This window comes from Penicillium longicatenatum (genome assembly GCF_028827895.1).
Source record: "Penicillium longicatenatum strain IBT 33135 chromosome Unknown contig_2_segment0_segment0, whole genome shotgun sequence".
Taxonomy (NCBI): Eukaryota; Fungi; Ascomycota; class Eurotiomycetes; order Eurotiales; family Aspergillaceae; genus Penicillium; species Penicillium longicatenatum.
Genome location: NW_026643120.1, coordinates 5,643,342 through 5,660,333, shown reverse-complemented (window position 1 = coordinate 5,660,333; position 16,992 = coordinate 5,643,342). Strand labels below are relative to the sequence as shown.

The 16,992-nt window shown below is 47.6% G+C and overlaps 6 protein-coding genes across 6 annotated transcripts; 4 read left to right on the top strand and 2 right to left on the bottom strand.

The window, feature by feature from the left end:
- Positions 1–663: 663 nt before the first annotated feature.
- On the top strand, positions 664–3,537 carry N7484_004616 (protein kinase family protein; the record flags this gene model as incomplete). Its single annotated transcript, XM_057115036.1, has 3 exons — positions 664–2,589; positions 2,652–3,041; positions 3,106–3,537. The coding sequence occupies 3 exons, from the start codon at positions 664–666 to the stop codon at positions 3,535–3,537; spliced, it is 2,748 nt and encodes a 915-aa protein (XP_056975176.1).
- A 203-nt stretch (positions 3,538–3,740) lies between these two features.
- Positions 3,741–4,979, bottom strand: N7484_004615 (Mg2+ transporter protein CorA-like/Zinc transport protein ZntB; the record flags this gene model as incomplete). Its single annotated transcript, XM_057115035.1, has 3 exons — positions 3,741–4,010; positions 4,073–4,776; positions 4,832–4,979. 3 exons carry the CDS (start codon positions 4,977–4,979, stop codon positions 3,741–3,743), a joined length of 1,122 nt encoding a protein of 373 aa, XP_056975175.1.
- A 1,330-nt stretch (positions 4,980–6,309) lies between these two features.
- N7484_004614 (proline-specific permease) lies at positions 6,310–8,546 on the top strand (the record flags this gene model as incomplete). Its single annotated transcript, XM_057115034.1, has 8 exons — positions 6,310–6,851; positions 6,914–7,067; positions 7,123–7,213; positions 7,293–7,328; positions 7,388–7,448; positions 7,501–8,125; positions 8,183–8,271; positions 8,321–8,546. 8 exons carry the CDS (start codon positions 6,310–6,312, stop codon positions 8,544–8,546), a joined length of 1,824 nt encoding a protein of 607 aa, XP_056975174.1.
- A 1,869-nt stretch (positions 8,547–10,415) lies between these two features.
- Positions 10,416–11,537, top strand: N7484_004613 (putative esterase; the record flags this gene model as incomplete). The annotated part of the gene is made up of 4 exons (XM_057115033.1): positions 10,416–10,742; positions 10,804–10,895; positions 10,949–11,469; positions 11,521–11,537. 4 exons carry the CDS (start codon positions 10,416–10,418, stop codon positions 11,535–11,537), a joined length of 957 nt encoding a protein of 318 aa, XP_056975173.1.
- A 1,325-nt stretch (positions 11,538–12,862) lies between these two features.
- On the top strand, positions 12,863–13,947 carry N7484_004612 (hemolysin III family protein; the record flags this gene model as incomplete). Its single annotated transcript, XM_057115032.1, has 2 exons — positions 12,863–13,411; positions 13,486–13,947. 2 exons carry the CDS (start codon positions 12,863–12,865, stop codon positions 13,945–13,947), a joined length of 1,011 nt encoding a protein of 336 aa, XP_056975172.1.
- A 183-nt stretch (positions 13,948–14,130) lies between these two features.
- N7484_004611 (sugar porter family MFS transporter) lies at positions 14,131–15,832 on the bottom strand (the record flags this gene model as incomplete). Its single annotated transcript, XM_057115031.1, has 2 exons — positions 14,131–15,210; positions 15,293–15,832. 2 exons carry the CDS (start codon positions 15,830–15,832, stop codon positions 14,131–14,133), a joined length of 1,620 nt encoding a protein of 539 aa, XP_056975171.1.
- Positions 15,833–16,992: the final 1,160 nt, after the last annotated feature.

The following is a 16,992-nucleotide window of genomic DNA, read 5'->3' as shown; positions in this document are numbered from 1 at the left end:
CTGTCTTTTTAGATTGATATTAATTGCCAGACTTGTCAGGCAGCAATCCTCCCGTTCCATGGTTTAAATTGTTGCCTTGTGCGTACTCTTCCCCATTGCAACTCTCTGTCCCTTGGTAATCTTCCAATCAACTGGCACGGGCTCCTGGGATATCCCTCATATATTAGCCATGAAGGCCCATGTCAACTCCTTTCCTTCAATGCGCGTATTTGATTTGCTTCATGACCATTCTGGATTGATTCAGGGTGTGGTTCTCGACACTCCATGATGCTTTCGTTAAGAGATGTGAGCCATCGGCGTTTTAGAGATAATGTTGAACGGAACCTCGTCACAGAAAAAGGGTATGTATGTTGCCCCACCTTCAATGGCCTAAGTGTGAGACGTGGAGTAAAGCGGAGCCAGAATGGGGCAAGCAGCTGCTACCAAGTGCAGGATTGGTCCCCTCATTTTGCGGCTCTAGTGAGCATTTCTTCATACACCCATTTACTAAGCCTCCTCAAACGCGTCTCCGATGAAGTTAAAAAAGGCAAAAATAATAGCGGGTAAATATAGACACTGAGTCAGATGCTTTCCACATGACCGCGCTAAAAGTACGCTATTGGAATACGAGAAGAAGGCAACTTTTCCCTTTCATCTCCCACAGCGGCTAAGATCGATATAGCCATGGCATCCACCACGTACTCAGAATTATGCGAGGAGATATACCAACGAATCACGACCAAGCTACAGGGAACACCCGAGGACGGGCGCCGCTTCGCCGCAACAGGGACAAGCAAGGAAGTGCTGAATGATGATCTCCTGCGACGCTTTTTTGACAGCCTTGAACTTCCTGACCAGAATTTGAGGAACGTCACTTCTAATCAAGATCATTTGATCCAGAGGGTTGCCGAAAGAGACCTGTATGACTTTTTGGCCACTTTAATGTACATCACTTGCAGCATCCACGCCGCGCGAACCTTTGTGACCGAGCTTGTCTTTCACGATGTCTGGCCCGCCGAAATATACAAGCTACCGGTGAAGCGCAGTGTATTAGCCGATCTGTTCCAGGAAGAAGTTACGCCGGACAAATTCCTTGAGCATCAAGCTTGCTTTTGCCCGGTGGTGATTTTTAAGGGGAGAGAAACCCCTATTGAGAATCCAGACAGACAGCGTCTTCCCTATCTTGAGGAAACCTTCCTCAATGAAGGCTCATTTGGGGCAGTATACAAGGTTAAAATTGCCAAAGGACACTTTTACGATCCTACTTCGAAATATGCCAACGCCGATCCGATAGAAATTGCGCGCAAAGATTACATCCGATCTTCCCGAGAAAATAGAAACGAGACCCTCATCATGAAGCAAATTTTATCTGCAGAGTGGTCTTGTAAAAATATTGTGGAAAGCTACGGCAGCCTTGCAGTCGGCCTAGCCACATATAGTCTATTCATGCCGCTTGCCATGTGTGATCTGTGGGCATACATGATGCAATACACACCTCAGAAACCCGAGAAAGCGGCAATTATCAAAGCGGCACAGGGCCTTGCCAATGGGCTGAAATTCCTCCATACTGGGATCACGATGGGTGACGGCGAGAAGCTGGTTTGTTATCATATGGACCTCAAGCCCAAGAACATTCTGGTATTTGTGGAGGAGGTAGATGGAAACATCCATTATGTTTGGAAGATCAGTGATTTTGGCATGTCTCGTGTGAAAAGTGTGAAAACAGAGAAGTCCGGGCTGCGCAGCGTGGGAGAGAGAAACTTCAACGGTCCCTTTGTTCGGCGTGAACAGCCAGAAGACGGATCTGGAACAATGAATCGTCGAGAACAGTCAACCTACCTTGCACCCGAGTCTATCTCTGCGAGCCGAAATATGAAGACTAGCAGTGATGTTTGGTCTCTTGGTTGTGTCATTAGCGTCTTGTTCGCATATCTGGAAGGTGGCGCCGCTGGAGTGACCCGCTATTCTGATAATAGAGTAGCCCATGCAAAGGCAGAGGGCTATGATCGCTTCTTTGTCAGGGACGGAGGATTCAAGCCCTTTCAAGTCAATCCGGAGGTCAAGAAATGGCATGACTATCTGATTGTGAAAGCAAGACAGCGAAACCCCAATGAAGGAGCCGCTGTGCGACTGATATTAGAATATCTCGAGAACGAGGTCTTTAAAGACCAATCAAAGCGATGTAGCGTGTCTGCCGTGGAACAAATCATTCAAGCAACAAGGCTGAGTTACGAAAACCTGGAGAGACCACCAATGGTTGTCCAGAACATGCCGACAAGGTCCAATTGGATCACGAGAATATGCAGCCAACTCTTCAGTGCCGGTGGAGAAATGAGCCATGGTGTGAATAGTAGACTTGAGAGGATGTATCTGGACGACAATGAGCCTTTCAAAGGATGTGAAATCTCCCCAGATGGGCAGATTGTTGCCTTTTGGACTGACTTCAAAATATCCATCTACACATGCAATTCATTGCCCGTAGCAGAGGCGAATGAACCAGTACCGGTGGTGAAGTCAGCAGATGAATTCACAATATCTGACTGTATCTGGAAATCTGTAAGCGTGACAGATAAGTACCTGATAGCATCCAAATCAGGAGGGAACTTCGAGGTGAGTATCTGAGTCTCCAGTAAACTCTGAACTGCTCTCAAAATTTCTCACGCTCCTTCCAGTGCTACGTTTTCGATTTACAAAAAGGCCACTCGCCGGGCGAGAACCTTCGATACTTGCATCATACCTCTCTGCAATCCCTCCCAGAAATCAAACGACTAGCTCTCTCTCCCGATAGCGAGACCATCGTATTTATTTTGCGTGATCCCAATGATGAAAACAAGCCGGGAATGTTGTACCGTGCTCCAGTCCGTTCAGTGGAGAACTGTCAGTACCAATGCCAATTAGATTGGCCTGCATCAGATGCTTTACAGCTGTTTTTTGCAACAAATGATGATATATGGATCATCTTCCGCCCGCATCTTATTTCCCGTGACTGGGAGCACAAAATCCCAATCCTTCATATTTGCCTTAAATCAAAACATATAGATCCTCTCACAATTGAATTGCAAGTAAGTGGTTGCCATGAGAGGCTATGGAACCAGTTTGGCCGACTTATACTAATCGAGAGTTAAGGGATTTGACATCACCAGTACTGTGGGCATCTTTACGACCTTGGCCCCCTTCAACAAAGTCCCCGACGCCTGCGCGGTTATCACTCGAGAAGAAATGCTTCATATCAGGAGTCTCGACCCAGAGAGCACGATTCAGTCGGCCGCGGCAGATATCCATATCTATCGAGTATTGAAATTGATGATGGGCTGGGATGATAAGAGACTATATGCTGTTGGGAAACGGTCCGCTAATCACAAAATGCTCCTGTTGGAAATGTCAATGCCAGGGCAAACGAGAAGTTTAGTGATCAAAGAGCTTGCCGAGCTCCCAGGCCTTTCCGATGATGATGCATTTAGCGAGCGACTGTATTCTCAAGGAGAAAAGAAGTTCATTCTCCTTGCTGCCCTTACGAACGACAATCGACGAGCTATATATAGGTTCCGAATTATTTGAGTGAGATACAATGGAAGAAGCTTCAGTCTAGGGCGGAGCTTGTTGTGAGTTTCGTCAATTTCTAGGTCATTTGTATCATGGGCACGTTCTTCTATGTAGCCAGAATTTTCAGATCAGCATTGAACAAATAACATTCCATCCTCTATTTGCTTTCTCCCTGGTGAGTATGTCCATCAAGGCATGATCATTCCATCTACCATTTTTCAAGCGTGAAGGTTCTGGAGTTCCGTATCAACAGTGCTTGGTCCTGTAAATCGTCGCATCATAGCCTGAAAATTCCGTTGCGGAGCCGTCTGTCCTCTATCCGTAAGTCTGGGTAGTGCAACGCTATTGCGGTGCCCCAGCAAGTAGTAGATGAGGAACGTGAGGGCAGTCAGCCCGACCGAGGCAACGAAAAATATCCATATCATAGATGTCCCGACAATGGAGGAATTGACTTGGTCCATTGCGAAGAAATTCATGCCAAACATGGTCTACCGCAACATGTTAACGGGTTGAAGCCCTTTTCGGAAAGAAAGGTTGGAAAGCTACTGACTGCAATGAATGATGGCGGAAGATATAATAAGGATAGTCTGGTGATGAAGACTGCCGACTTGTTCAATTGGTAAATCTGCTCATTCTGCTCGGTCGTGACAACTTGGTCGCGAAGCAGGAGTGTATCTGCCAAAAGTCGGGCGACGGATTGTACTCGCTGCTGTAGATCCATGGAGGTCCGAGAGTGGGTACAACATTTTCGACGATGATTCTTCAGAATTTGTAGCTCGGATTGTGCGCTTGGTGACTTGTCTATTGAGCCGATGAGTGCAGAGAGCTCATCGAGCACATCTATCGCGCCCGCCAGTATAGTTGGCATTTGAAGAAAATCGCCTTCAAGTTTGGTCAGTACGTTGAGGGTATTGTATTTCAAGCTCAAAGGTTCGTCAATGAATGCGGCATATGTCGTTTTGGCTAGAGGTAGGAATTGGCGTTCAAGTTCCAACATGCGTTCTCTCCATGCCGGCAAATAAGTTGAGAACAAGACCGAGTGAAGCCAGAAAGGATTTGTCAATTTTTCGGAGCTTGCATTTTGTAGAAGTTCAACCGCTTTGAGGAATGCCTTTGACCGGGGAGTCGGGTTGATCAATATGAACGTGCTTTGCGATGTAGCGGAATCATATTTATGGTACAGGCCGGTTTGGCGGATCGTCCACTCTCTGACCTTTGCCTTGTACTCGGGGTATCTGATCGTGTAAGATATCTCTGTTTCTAATTTAGTGACTCTTCCGAAAACCCCGGGGAAGTGGTACTGTTTTACCTATGCAAGAGCCAGTGCGAGACTCGGTGTATGGTACACAGAAAACTTGCTCCAGGTCCAGACCGTATTGACTGCGCTCAAAAAAAGATAAAGGGAGCTGCCAGAACTCCAAGTTGATATTGTGCTGGTTAACGAGCTCCTCAAGCATTGGTTTTGTGATCTGCAATGGTTGCCAGGAGTTTACCTGGCAAATCGATCTTGTTCGTGTTAGCCAGGGATGATACCAGGCTTCGTGAAACTCACATCAAACGACACGAGTATGTGTGAGATTCAAGTTTTTGGAGATATGCAGATAAATTATCCAAGGTGAGAAACTCATGTTTCTGACACGAGGTGGCTGAAGTCCCGGCATCTGGGCCAACATCAAACACCTGAACTGGTTTGTTGATTTTATCAAGGCAGCAGTTTTCTATAGAAGTCATGCTTCTGGAAATCCACGTTTAGTGAACAGGTAGACCAAATTACATCAAAGATGAATGGATTTATTTGAAGGTAAAAAATCAGTCATTGTCTCGTAAGGCGTTTCTGTGCGCCATCCAGGGGGTGACCTGCGCCTCATGCTACATACTGCGCCTTGGCCCCGGGCCCCACGTGTACCACCTTGCCATCCCGCTCACTCTTCATCGCTCTCGGTTACCACTCGGGCTGGCCTGGAAGGGTGTCAGCGCGCCAAAGCATTGTTACATATTAGGTAAAAATATCTTACACGAGCTCGATCTGGGTTATAAACATGTCAGTCAAAGTCTATACAATTTGAATTGGGATCACCGCGTACAGCCTCAACTCGCCTCGGCGCAACAAATGAATATTCGTCATTCTGCATCTGCTTGAATTCAGCCTGACAGCACAGGAGCGAGTGGATCTATGGATACAAACCCTAATCTTGAAATCCTTCACATCAGGAAACAGCTCCCGCAGCCGTGCTTCAAGTCTTTCCTTCCTGAGATAGTGAGTGGTCGTGTTCTGTCGAGTCGGTTCTTGTACAGCTGCGCCCGGCATACTGATCAAACGGAATTATAGGACGCGGGGCCAAGCAGAAATCATTGACCTCCCGCGAACTCATAAAGCAAACTCTGCGGCTGAAACAAAAGGGGAATTCGCCCAGGTGGGCCACGTCACGAACGCACGGTATCGGCCAAAGAGAGGGGAAGGCTCAGGGTCTATCTGTGGCGCAGCCTTATCACCCAACAAATACGAGGTTATCTCCGCACTGTTCTCGGAATGGAATCACCATCCACCTATTGGTGCTCCTCCCCCGCAAAAGAAATTATGTCTCGGGGTCGCCCGTGTGTCACCCGGGTGCAAACCCTGATTGGTGGCCTTGAGCCGTTGCAGATAAAACCTGGGGGCCCATTCCTTGTCCTTCTGGAAGAAAACCATGATCAGAAATATGCAGCTCATAGTCGCCAAATAACTGGATTGGCACATTCCATTGCCAACGAAGCAAGGGGGAATGAACTGTCAATGTCACTTCAAAAATGACACCGTCACTCGAGCTACGCGAATGGTCATCGGAAAGCGTGGCTGTGCCTCTGCCAATCAGGCTGTCCAGCACTGTGGTCGGTGAACAGCCGGTAGAGAGCAGAGAGCAGCGGCCTGATTTTTTGAGTCCAGAGTCGCACCAGCGAGATGTTTCCAATGCTCGGAGCGTTTCAACCCAAGAAACCCTCGTAAATTCAGTGGATGAGGGCGGGTTCAAACGACGACCTGAACAAATAATACTGGTCGGTCCTCGAGAAGACAGAAAGGTAAATAGAAGGCTCAAGGGCATTCATCTATTCATGATCACAATCAATGCGACGGTTGGAATTGGCCTCTACTGGCGAGGTGGTCAAATCCTTGAGCTTGGGGGTCCTTTGGCGGTTGTATTGTCCTACTTTCTTGTGGGGTGCTTGGTATGGGCTGTCATGCAGGGTATTACCGAAATGCTATGCATTTGGCCAATCCCAGGTGCCCTCTCGGTATATGTCAGCAAGTTTGTTGATGAGGAGCTGGGCATCGCTGTTGGTATCGCATACTGGTAAGAACATTGCAGAGCCTAGCAAATGCTCAAGATCAGAGCTATGCTAACCACGACTACAGGTTTACGTACTCAATGTCTTTCTCCTCGCTTCTTGCAACGTTAGCAGCTGAATTCGACTACTGGCATGCCTTTGAGAGTCGAGGCGTGCATGCAGGGTTCATTTTTCTGGCAGTTCCAGTGACACTGGTTGCTGTCAATATGCTCAGGATCGAGGTGAGTTCGATCACTGCGAATTGGCTGAACGGAACAATCTTAATAGTCTGTGTAGTCATATGGTCTTTTAGAGGTGATAACAGGATCTTTAAAGATTACGTTCATGTTGATCATCTTCATTTTCTTGATTTTAATCAATAGGGAAGGTAAGGAGATCTCACTTCCGTTTATTGTCACTTGGTAGCTCGCTTGATTCCCTGAAAAGACAGTGCTAAGTTCTTCCAGCTGACCCAGATACTGGGGCTCCACGTGGTGTTGATTGTAAGTACATCTGGCCTTCGGGATACTATCAAAACGCTCATCGGCTTTTGAATATAAAGATTGGTCCTCGCCTACCACCTTTGACGATTCAGCTGCCAAAAATTGGCCAACTGCGCTATTGTAAGTCCTATGCAATGAGACCAATGCCTTCAACTTACTGAAAGGCCTGCAGCATGTGCATATCAACCGCAGTCTTTTCATTCGTTGGCGTCGAAGTTGTTGCTTCATCTGCCTTGGAAGCCAAATGGCCTCAGCATGACACCGACGAAGAAAATTCATCAGACAACCGCTCAAGCCGTGACAGCCCCCTGGTTGGAAGTGGCGTCAAGTTCTCAGCCATATACATATCCGTCCTTGCAACAGTTGCATACACCCTGAGCGGATTTCTGGTAAGCATTGATATTAAATCTGACGATTGCAAGTTACCTCGTGTGACTTGGGAGAGCAAGAATACGGATTGTCAAAATCCCGGCAGTCATTCAGCTTTTGTGATGATCGCCGCAGGCTCTAAAATCCCACATTTAGCGACCGTTTTCAATGTGTTCCTCGTTTTCACCTGCGCTTCGTGCGCTGCTACGAATCTCTATATCTCCTCGCGCGCGTTATTTGGTCTCACCAGCCAAATTAAAGGGGGCAAAGGCCAGAGATGGCATCTACGCATCTTGGCAAAGCTTGGTAAGACAGACCACCGGAAGGTTCCCCGGCAGGCCGTAGTACTTTCCGCTGTTGCATTTTGTTGGATTCCATTTTTGCAGCTTGTTCGGGGCTCTAAACAAGCTGAGACCTCTATTTCAATGGTAGGATTCGCTGGGACATTCCGTTCTGTTCATCCGACAGCTGATATCCGTCTCTAGTTTATTGAATTTCTCAGTGAAATGGCATCCGTTGGTAACCTGATTGTGTGGGCCTGTGTTTCTCTCGCATTTATTCGTTACCATGGCTGGTCAGTAGAAAGAATAGTCCGATCCACGATGGCCGCTAACCGCTACCAGTACCCAATTGATAATAAAAAATCCAGAGTACCTTGACCGAGAGGACGTTGCCCAGGTCGAGCGCAATAGCCGCAACTACCCATATCGCAGCCACGGTCAGCCCCTATTGGCCTGGTTAGCTTTCGGGGGCTGCTGGATTGTCTTGCTTGTTATGAACATGTCGCCATTGTGGAGTGGCTTTTATCTGCTACCTTTCCTATCATCTTCTTTGACAGTAAGAGAATGAGACTTGCCGTTGCGTCTTCCAAAAAAGGCTAATGGATTTTATTGTCTAGATTGTGGTTTTTTGTGGAATGTGGGTATTGCTAAAAGTGCTTCGAGAAGCGAAGTGGTCTTTCGTTGACTTATCACGTCCCCAGCGAGTCGCTGCGATATTGCGGAGCTTACATGAAATGCGCGCAGCCACGATGACAGACAAAACGCCATCACACTGAGGGAAGGGGTTCAAACAGACCTTATGCCCAGTATGAGATTCATACACATAATCTTGAGAACAATGTATTTTATACCCAAATTTAGTATAGTGCACAGTGCCATCAGAAAATGAAGATCCGCGATGTCATATCTCGTGGCTGTACATAAGGCTACGACTTCCTTCAGAGCCTAGCATGGATTCTGTATAGTCTTTCCAACAACATTGGCAATCGCCACAATCCACAAGCTCCGTCGCGCAATTTTAATCGCGTTAAGCTATGAGTGAAGCCCAATAAAATATATGATAATTGCGCGTCAATCGCCCACGCCCTGAATTCCGCTAATTTCTTCCCCACATCCACCTCCCATAGTTTTCCTCCTGTTCCTTAGATATGGAGCCGGAGCCATTAGAAGTAAATTGAGGGTCTAGCATGTCGAAGATAAAAGGGGAGCGATAGAACGCAAATGCTTCTGAATGTTTTGACACATATCTTACCTTTTCTATCAATATTACCTACAATCTTCTCATCAGCGAATCTCCTCATTCAAACCATTTCCAAAATTTGATGAGTACTTTGTTAAGGTTGAACCTACCTGTAGTACGCATATTCTATAGTACTGTACCATTAAAAGAAGAGTCTCGACCAAAGGCATCAGGTAGCTTTATTTGAACGATATACTAACTGGGGACTAGATCGGCTAAGCCACCGGTTCCTTCGAGTCATCAAACTTTTGTCAAAACATCCTCCGCGGTCCATATCACTTCGACCTCAGCAGAATTTGCTTGGCTGGCGCTCTCGGCTTTCTATTCAACGATAAAGACAAAGAGGGAGGCAAGACCGGTTAAAGCAGTAACCCTGCCAATGGTCCACCGCCACAAGTTCTTTGGAATAAATCACGAAATTAAATTAGTTGACTGTAAGAATTTTGGAGATGCTGCGGATTCAAAGTCCACGGCTATATTTGCTGGTACCGATATAGACTAAACTGACTAAACTAAGCCATTGATGGTGGAAGTGACATTAAATGATGCACGGGAAATTTCGTAGATCGTGAGTGGCTAGTGGCTAGAAGGTGGCGCTGACGGCGAATGACTAGAGTGGGATTGGGCCCCCTAACTGGGCCCATTCTTGCCCTCGCCATACAACATTGGACCCTGGATTTATTTTAGGGCGCAGCTCACTTGGCATTTTAGCATTTTAGCCTCAGGGTCTCGGGCGGAGTAGAAGCCTCGGCGAATTTTCTATACGATGATACGTCGGCTGTTGCTTGGGTTACACTTTCGGGCGCTTGGCGAGGCTCCAACTGGTGATTGTTCGGGGCCTATACCCAAACTAGACTAATGACCCAACGCTATTGTTGTTATTATCTAGCGGCTTTATCACGCCATGGTTGTGTCATAAGCGCTAAATCGCCCGGGGGCAAACAGTGGCATCAATCAGGCTGCCAATTTCATAAGCTCGCAAGGCTGCTCAATTGGTCAGCCAATGCTAAGCCCCTGACTCTGAACGGAAACTAGTCTCGGGCCAATTATCATGGAAATTCCTGTGACTTCGATGATACGAAGTGGGGGTCAGACTCAAGTGAATTCAATTTTTAAAGAGGCTCTGGTTCCTGGGGTTCCTGAGTCTTAGCCGAGTAGTTCCAAGGTTCTTTCACTTTCACAAATTCCTCGGTCATCATGCGACCAGCAACACCCATGAATTCGATGGTGTGTGCCTGGGTGCTGTGTGTCGCCTTGTTATCAACGTTCGTCTTGACATTTTCTCTCCCCGATTCGATTCCAAGTGCCACGATCGCAGCCGGTCGCGATGATATCACCACCTTAAGATCGCGGGCCGAGGATTCTTTACTACTCCGAATAATGCCATTAGGCGCGTCCATCACCAATGGGTATCTGTCAACCGGGCACAATGGCTATCGGAGTTGGCTTAGACAGCAGCTTCGCTACAAAGGCTGGGAGGTTGAGATGGTCGGGAGTTTAAGGAACGGTACGATGCTTGACAATGTGAGTGATCACCAAGTTCAAAGAAAGATAGAATGGAATCTCACATATTTTGCCAATGCAGTTCAATGAAGGTCACTTCGGCTTTAGAGTCGATCAACTATCAAAGGAAGCTGCGAAAACAACCCCCCAACAGCCTAATTTGATCCTGATCAAGTCAGCTTGTCCCTTCTCAATCAACAGGTATTCAAGAGCTAATGTACCTGCAGCGCTGGCACCAACGACGCCTTGGAAAATTACAAAGTTGGCCTCACAGGAGATCGAATGAGCTCTCTGCTAGACTTCCTCTTCCAAGAAGTTCCCAATACGACTATCATTCTCTCGACACTATTGCCAAACAAGAAGACGCCACAAGTCGTCGAATGGATCAGTGATCAGTATCGCGTACTTGCTGCCAAGCGTCGCAAAAGTGGCGATCGAGTCGTTCTGGCTGAGATGAGCTATGCTATTCCCTGGAATGAAATGGCAGACGCAACTCACCCGACAGATGCTGGGTATAAGATAATGGCATCAGTTTGGTGGGCCGCAATCGAGGAGGCTTTACAGGAAGATATGATCCAGCGGTTCAACTACACCATGACAGCTAAGCTGGAAAAGTCGTTAGACAACAGCACCAGCAATCCTTTTCTACCCTCCTACACGGCTCCTCCTCAGCCTACCAATACGAATAACGCAATCTCTTGTTTTCCCCGGCGAGTTTCGCTTATAGTGGTGGCTCTTATGGTCGGTGGTAAGTCCCAAAGTCTTTGTCCCCGCCTTTGAATTAAGCTGATAGCGATAGTGATGGCTTTCCTGTGAGACGCGGTTGCCCTATCGACCTTGGAAATGTTTACGCGATGCCTTTGATTCAAGCAATACCCTAGAAGTTATTGTATTATCTTTTTTTTTCCGAATATAAATCTTATATTTTTTTTCAAGGGCTTTCTCATGCAAAGTGTGAAGTCGATAAGGAAGGATTTCGACATCAGCAGACTAGAATAGACTAGTCCTTTTGAGAAGTGTCATTCCAAATTAGACGGATCCATCGACCAAGCTGCTTCCTTTTTGTGTTTTTTAATATACAGTAATGATGGATGTTGACACTAATAAACCTCGCAAGTCCAATTCTTGATTTTCACATTTTTGTATCAAACCTCATTTGTATTCAGATTACCATTCTCGCTGTCTCCTCTTCAGAATGCGGTCGATTACGCGATCGCCTGTCTTGACCATCTCCGGGGCTGATGTAATGGACATGGTGCTACCAAGACCAAGGAAAATGCATTGTCGCTGCTGCTGGGCATTTGCTACACAAGCACAGCCTCAGGTCACATACACCTTCCCATTGTCCGAATGAAAAAATTTGCTGCGGGAATCGATATCTTAGGCTTCAATACAATCGATCTTTCTTCGAGCAGATATAAGAGCATTAACTCCAAGACTTAGTGGCCCGCAGTGGTTGTTCCTTACTGCAACTGCTCTGGATGGCAAGGGCTGTTGTTTGTTGGTGATGATGTGGAAAGCCTGATAAACAACCTATTTCTTGACCTTGATTCTATTCAGGCTTCCATTCCAGATCTAATTTTGCAGTCGTTGTGGGGAATATCCTCACCCCAGCTCGATTGACATGGGTTGTCTCTTACCTGATGTTGTTTCAGCATATCAGATGTATTTTGCCCATTTTTTGCTAACTTAACCTTTGTCTAATCATTGACTGAGATATATTTTCTGCTTTTCCTCTTCAATACAATATATCTGTGTTGGCCAAACGCGGTTTTCTTGTACCTGGATGTGGTGATACAGATCTCCACATTAGGATACAGCCAAGGGGGACTGAAGCCCTAACAGCGTTGTCCACAGATCGTGACGGAATAGCGGTGACTGAATTTCCATATTTGTTTTTCAATATCATATTGGCAATTGTGTAACACGTGGATGCCATGTAGCCTGGAGTTGAGGTTCTGATAGGTCGATCACTTCACATTGGTGACCGGCCTGCATGGAACAGCCCCTAACGTCCAATAACCAGGATCCGCTGCCCCTGGTCAGCATGATCCCCTGAACCAACCCACGAGGCTGAGTTCGAGACTCAGGTCCCTATATTTTAGTTTTGATCATCCCTGCTCTCCAAAGACCATTCCATAATGCTACCATCACCACGTCAACGAAAGCAACCATCGCCTCACGTAACGCCAGCGAAGAGCCAATCACCATCCCTACAGCTAAACCTTACACCTGCTCAACGTCTGTTGTCATACAACGATGTCCCAGAATGGTACTCAGACAACCGGTACATTCTCACAGGCTACCGCCCAATCTCAAATTCCACTCAAACTTGCCTATCCAGTCTCTTCTATCTGCATAACGAATCAATCAATATCTACTCCCACCTGATCCCCGCAGTAGCATTCTTGCTTGCTGAATGCACACTCTACCACTACCTTCAAACGTGGTACCCCCACACTCCACTGCAGGACCAGATCGTCCTCGCGTTCTTCTTGCTGACAGCGACGATCTGTCTGGGGATGTCGGCGACGTTTCATACACTCATGAACCATTCGGAAGATGTCTGCAATCTTTGGTTGCAGCTTGATTTTATTGGAATTGTTATTCTGATTCTGGGTGATTTCGTTTCCGGTATCAATATGGTTTTCTATTGTGAGCATGATTTGAAATGTATATATTGGGGGATGGTAAGTGCAAATGCCGTCTGAATAGATAACAGTATGGCAGAAGTATAGATGCTAAACAAAAGCTTGTAATTTAGATTGGGACGCTTAGTGTCGTGTGTCTCATCATACTTGTGAACCCAAGATTCCAAGGCCTCCGCTGGCGCACTTTTCGCCTGGGGACTTTCATGACGATGGGCCTTTTTGGTGTCGCACCTTTCATCCACGGCATTGCCCGTTTCGGCTTCATGCAGATGATGAAGCAGTCTGGGGCTCCATTCTTTATTGCCGAAGAACTGCTCCTTGCACTCGGAGCTGTTGTTTATATTGTCAGTTCTCACATGAATTGCGGCATTGAGGAAAATTCGCTAATGAACCAATCGATACAGACACGCGTACCGGAGTCTCTAGATCCGGGGAAGTTTGATATATTCGGATCCTCTCATCAGATCTTTCATGTCTTAGTGGTGCTTGCTACGACCTTACATCTTGTCGGGGTGCTATCGGCATTTGATTACAATTACCACAATCGGATTTGTGGACTTTCTTACAACATATAGTCTATGGTATAGATTAAAGATCGAAGAAAATGAGTGAAAAGGACTCGCAATGTATGCATGCATTCATGAAGCTTGACACCGTGTCAGCTCAGTCATAATCAAAATATCGCATCTATGTACGGCTCTAATGTATCTATACAAGAGTTTATAAAAAGAAAAACAGAAAAACAAAAAATCAGGTTCTTAGACCTTCGCGGTGCTCTCATCGGAGTCACCTTGGTTCTCTTGGTGAACAGCTTGGTCCTTAACTTCAAAGCGGAACTCCTCCTCCTCTGCGCGAAGAATCTCCTTGAGCTGCGCATTCGCGCGCCAGACAGGCTTGCACTTAAACAGGCGGTCAACCTTCTCCAGAGGGATACCGGAGGTCTCGGGAATAAGGAAGAAGGCAAAGAAGAAGGCGAGGAAGGAGAGCGACGCGAAGAACATGTACACTCCGTATCCCATGGCGGCGAACATCTGCTCGGTGAAGCGAGAGACGAGGAAGTTGAAGAGCCAGTTGCTTGCGGTGGTGCAGGCCTGGGCGAGGGAACGGAAGTTGGGGTCAAAGAACTCAGAGTTGATGACCCAGGGAGTACCGTTCCAGGTTGGGGTGTAGACAGCAGTCCACAGGTAGAAGAAGAAGATAGCGGCAATACCACTTCCGTCGAGGGAAGTGATGTTGTGCTTGGTGGGCTCAACAATGTAGACATAGGCACCGATGACCCACATGCAAATGGAACCAGTGATGGCACCGACGAGCAAAAGCTTGCGGCGACCAAATTGATCGACCAGGAACAGCAGCCAGATAACAGTCATAACAGCCTTAACGACACCAAAAATACCGGTCATAATGTCGACAGTGTTGGTTTGGACACCCAGAGACTTGAAGATGGTGGGGGAGTAGTAGTTGATGGCATTGATACCAGATCCGTTCTGCCAGAAGAAGAGCATGCATCCCAAGAACAGACGGTAGCAGAGGAGAGGCCGGGAGCGAAGAGCCTGGAAGGGTTGCCAGAATCCCATACCAACGGTGGCCCGCTGTTCCTCGATAGCGGCATCAATAGCAGCAACCTCTTCGGTGATGTAGATGTCGCTAGCAGTCAATTGGCGGATCCAGCAAAGGTTGTTCATGGCTTGCGAACGCTTGTCATGCAAGAACAGCCATCGAGGGGATTCCCGCATCCAAAGAGAGCCGAGCAAGAGCATACCGGAGGGGATCAGCTGAATAGCGAAGGGAATCATCCACTGCTCGCGGTCTTCAGGAAGATGTTGCTCGACACCGTACTAAGCAATCAGGTGATTAGCGACGTAGTCCTCGAGGGGAATTTTCCAATGAATCAAGGGGCATTCCGAGACCATGACTCACATTAATCCAGAAGCCCAGCATACCACCGATCTGCCAGCCAAGCTCATAAAGACCGACGAGACGACCACGAATGGCAGGGGGAGCTAGCTCAGCGAGATAGATAGGAACAATGTTGGAGGCGACACCGGTTCCCAGACCGGACAAGACACGACCAGCGTACAGCATACCCAAACCAGTACTACTGCTAGAACCGGTCTGGAGAGCAGCACCGAGGATGAAGACAGCTGAGGAGATAGTCAAACACCACTTGCGACCAATCCAGTGGCTCAGGGCGTATGTAAGAAGGGCACCGAAGAAGGCACCGGCGATGAAGAGTGAGACGATATTTTCACTGACCAGGTCCTGTCCTGCAGAGGTCAATTCATCTGTGCCGAATTCCTTCTGGAAGGATGTGAGATCGATAGTAGTACCAATGAAGGCACTAGTATAACCGATCATGTTGGAGCCGCATGATGCGATGGCGGCGAGAAGGTAGACACGCCAGTTGTAGACGCATGACGGCGTCGGCCGGTCCTCGACGAGATGGAGGATACCACCCATGGCTGTTTGGTGTTGAACAGCTTAAGGAAAAAATTTTCGGAGTGGTTGGGAAGGCGAAAAAAATTTCGACTTTGGGATGGATAAGGAAGAGAAAAGATGGGACGGGAGCCAGGCTAAGTACGTCTCATTCCCCAGTGGGTTGTGGGTACAGAAGGTGTGTGGAAATCCTCTCGCTGACTATCCCCACAACCTGTGTTGCGTAGAACCCCATCCTCTGGGGCAGGTATGGGGTTCCATAGTGAGGCTACGCGACCTGGGAGGCGTGCTAAAATTCCCACGGGGTGGACACTGACCCCGGGGTAGCGTTTTCCCCGGTGGAAACATTCAGCCGGGGCCAACGAATTGTTGATAGTATATATCTAACCCGGAATCCATCTTCCATGGTCATGATGACCTCAAACGACTATTTTGCCCTTCTATGGCCATGCCAGGCACCATTTACTTCTACAGTTTTTGGTTTTTTGGATGTGTTGTGATGCTTTCACGTCGAGTTGGCGGTCCTATATATTTAGCCAAGAGGACTTGAGGAATTTTCCCCCCATCTTGAGTTTACCCGTTGTCCACAGAGGAGGGGCGTTGGGGAATGTTGAGGGGACTCCCACCGGTGAACGCTCTGGTTCGCCACATGGTGCGTAATATTGCATGAAGAGGGTCGGGCATATCCTTTGTCCCCGGATCAGACGGGTCAGGAATTGTGGAGAGCCAGGAACTCTGTGGGAGTAAAGGGGGAGGATAAGGGGATTGTAGAGGAACCAAGGGGATCAGTGAAGTCCCGCTTCATAAACCAAAACCCCGGGCTATCATTTTGGGGGGCACATGGGTTTGGGGTGCATGAAAATTCGTCACTGGCGTCCCTTGGCTGCGCGGGGAGAACCCTTAACCACGGCGTTACGACGGATTGTCGCCGAGGATTCCATGCGGAAGAAAGGATAAAAGCACGCTAAACTTTATGAGGAGGGTCACTGGGTAGTCACGTGAGGCATGGACCACTCTTCCCCCTGGACGTCTCTCTCATTGGCTTGACGATCGTGGAGAAGTCTTCTCCATGCCAAAGTCCTTTTCTCCATGATTCATTGCCAGGATAAATTCATAGCTGACATAAAGCCGATCTCGGGTAGATTTCAGGCTCTGGGGATTTCTTTAACTTTCTTTGACCTTAT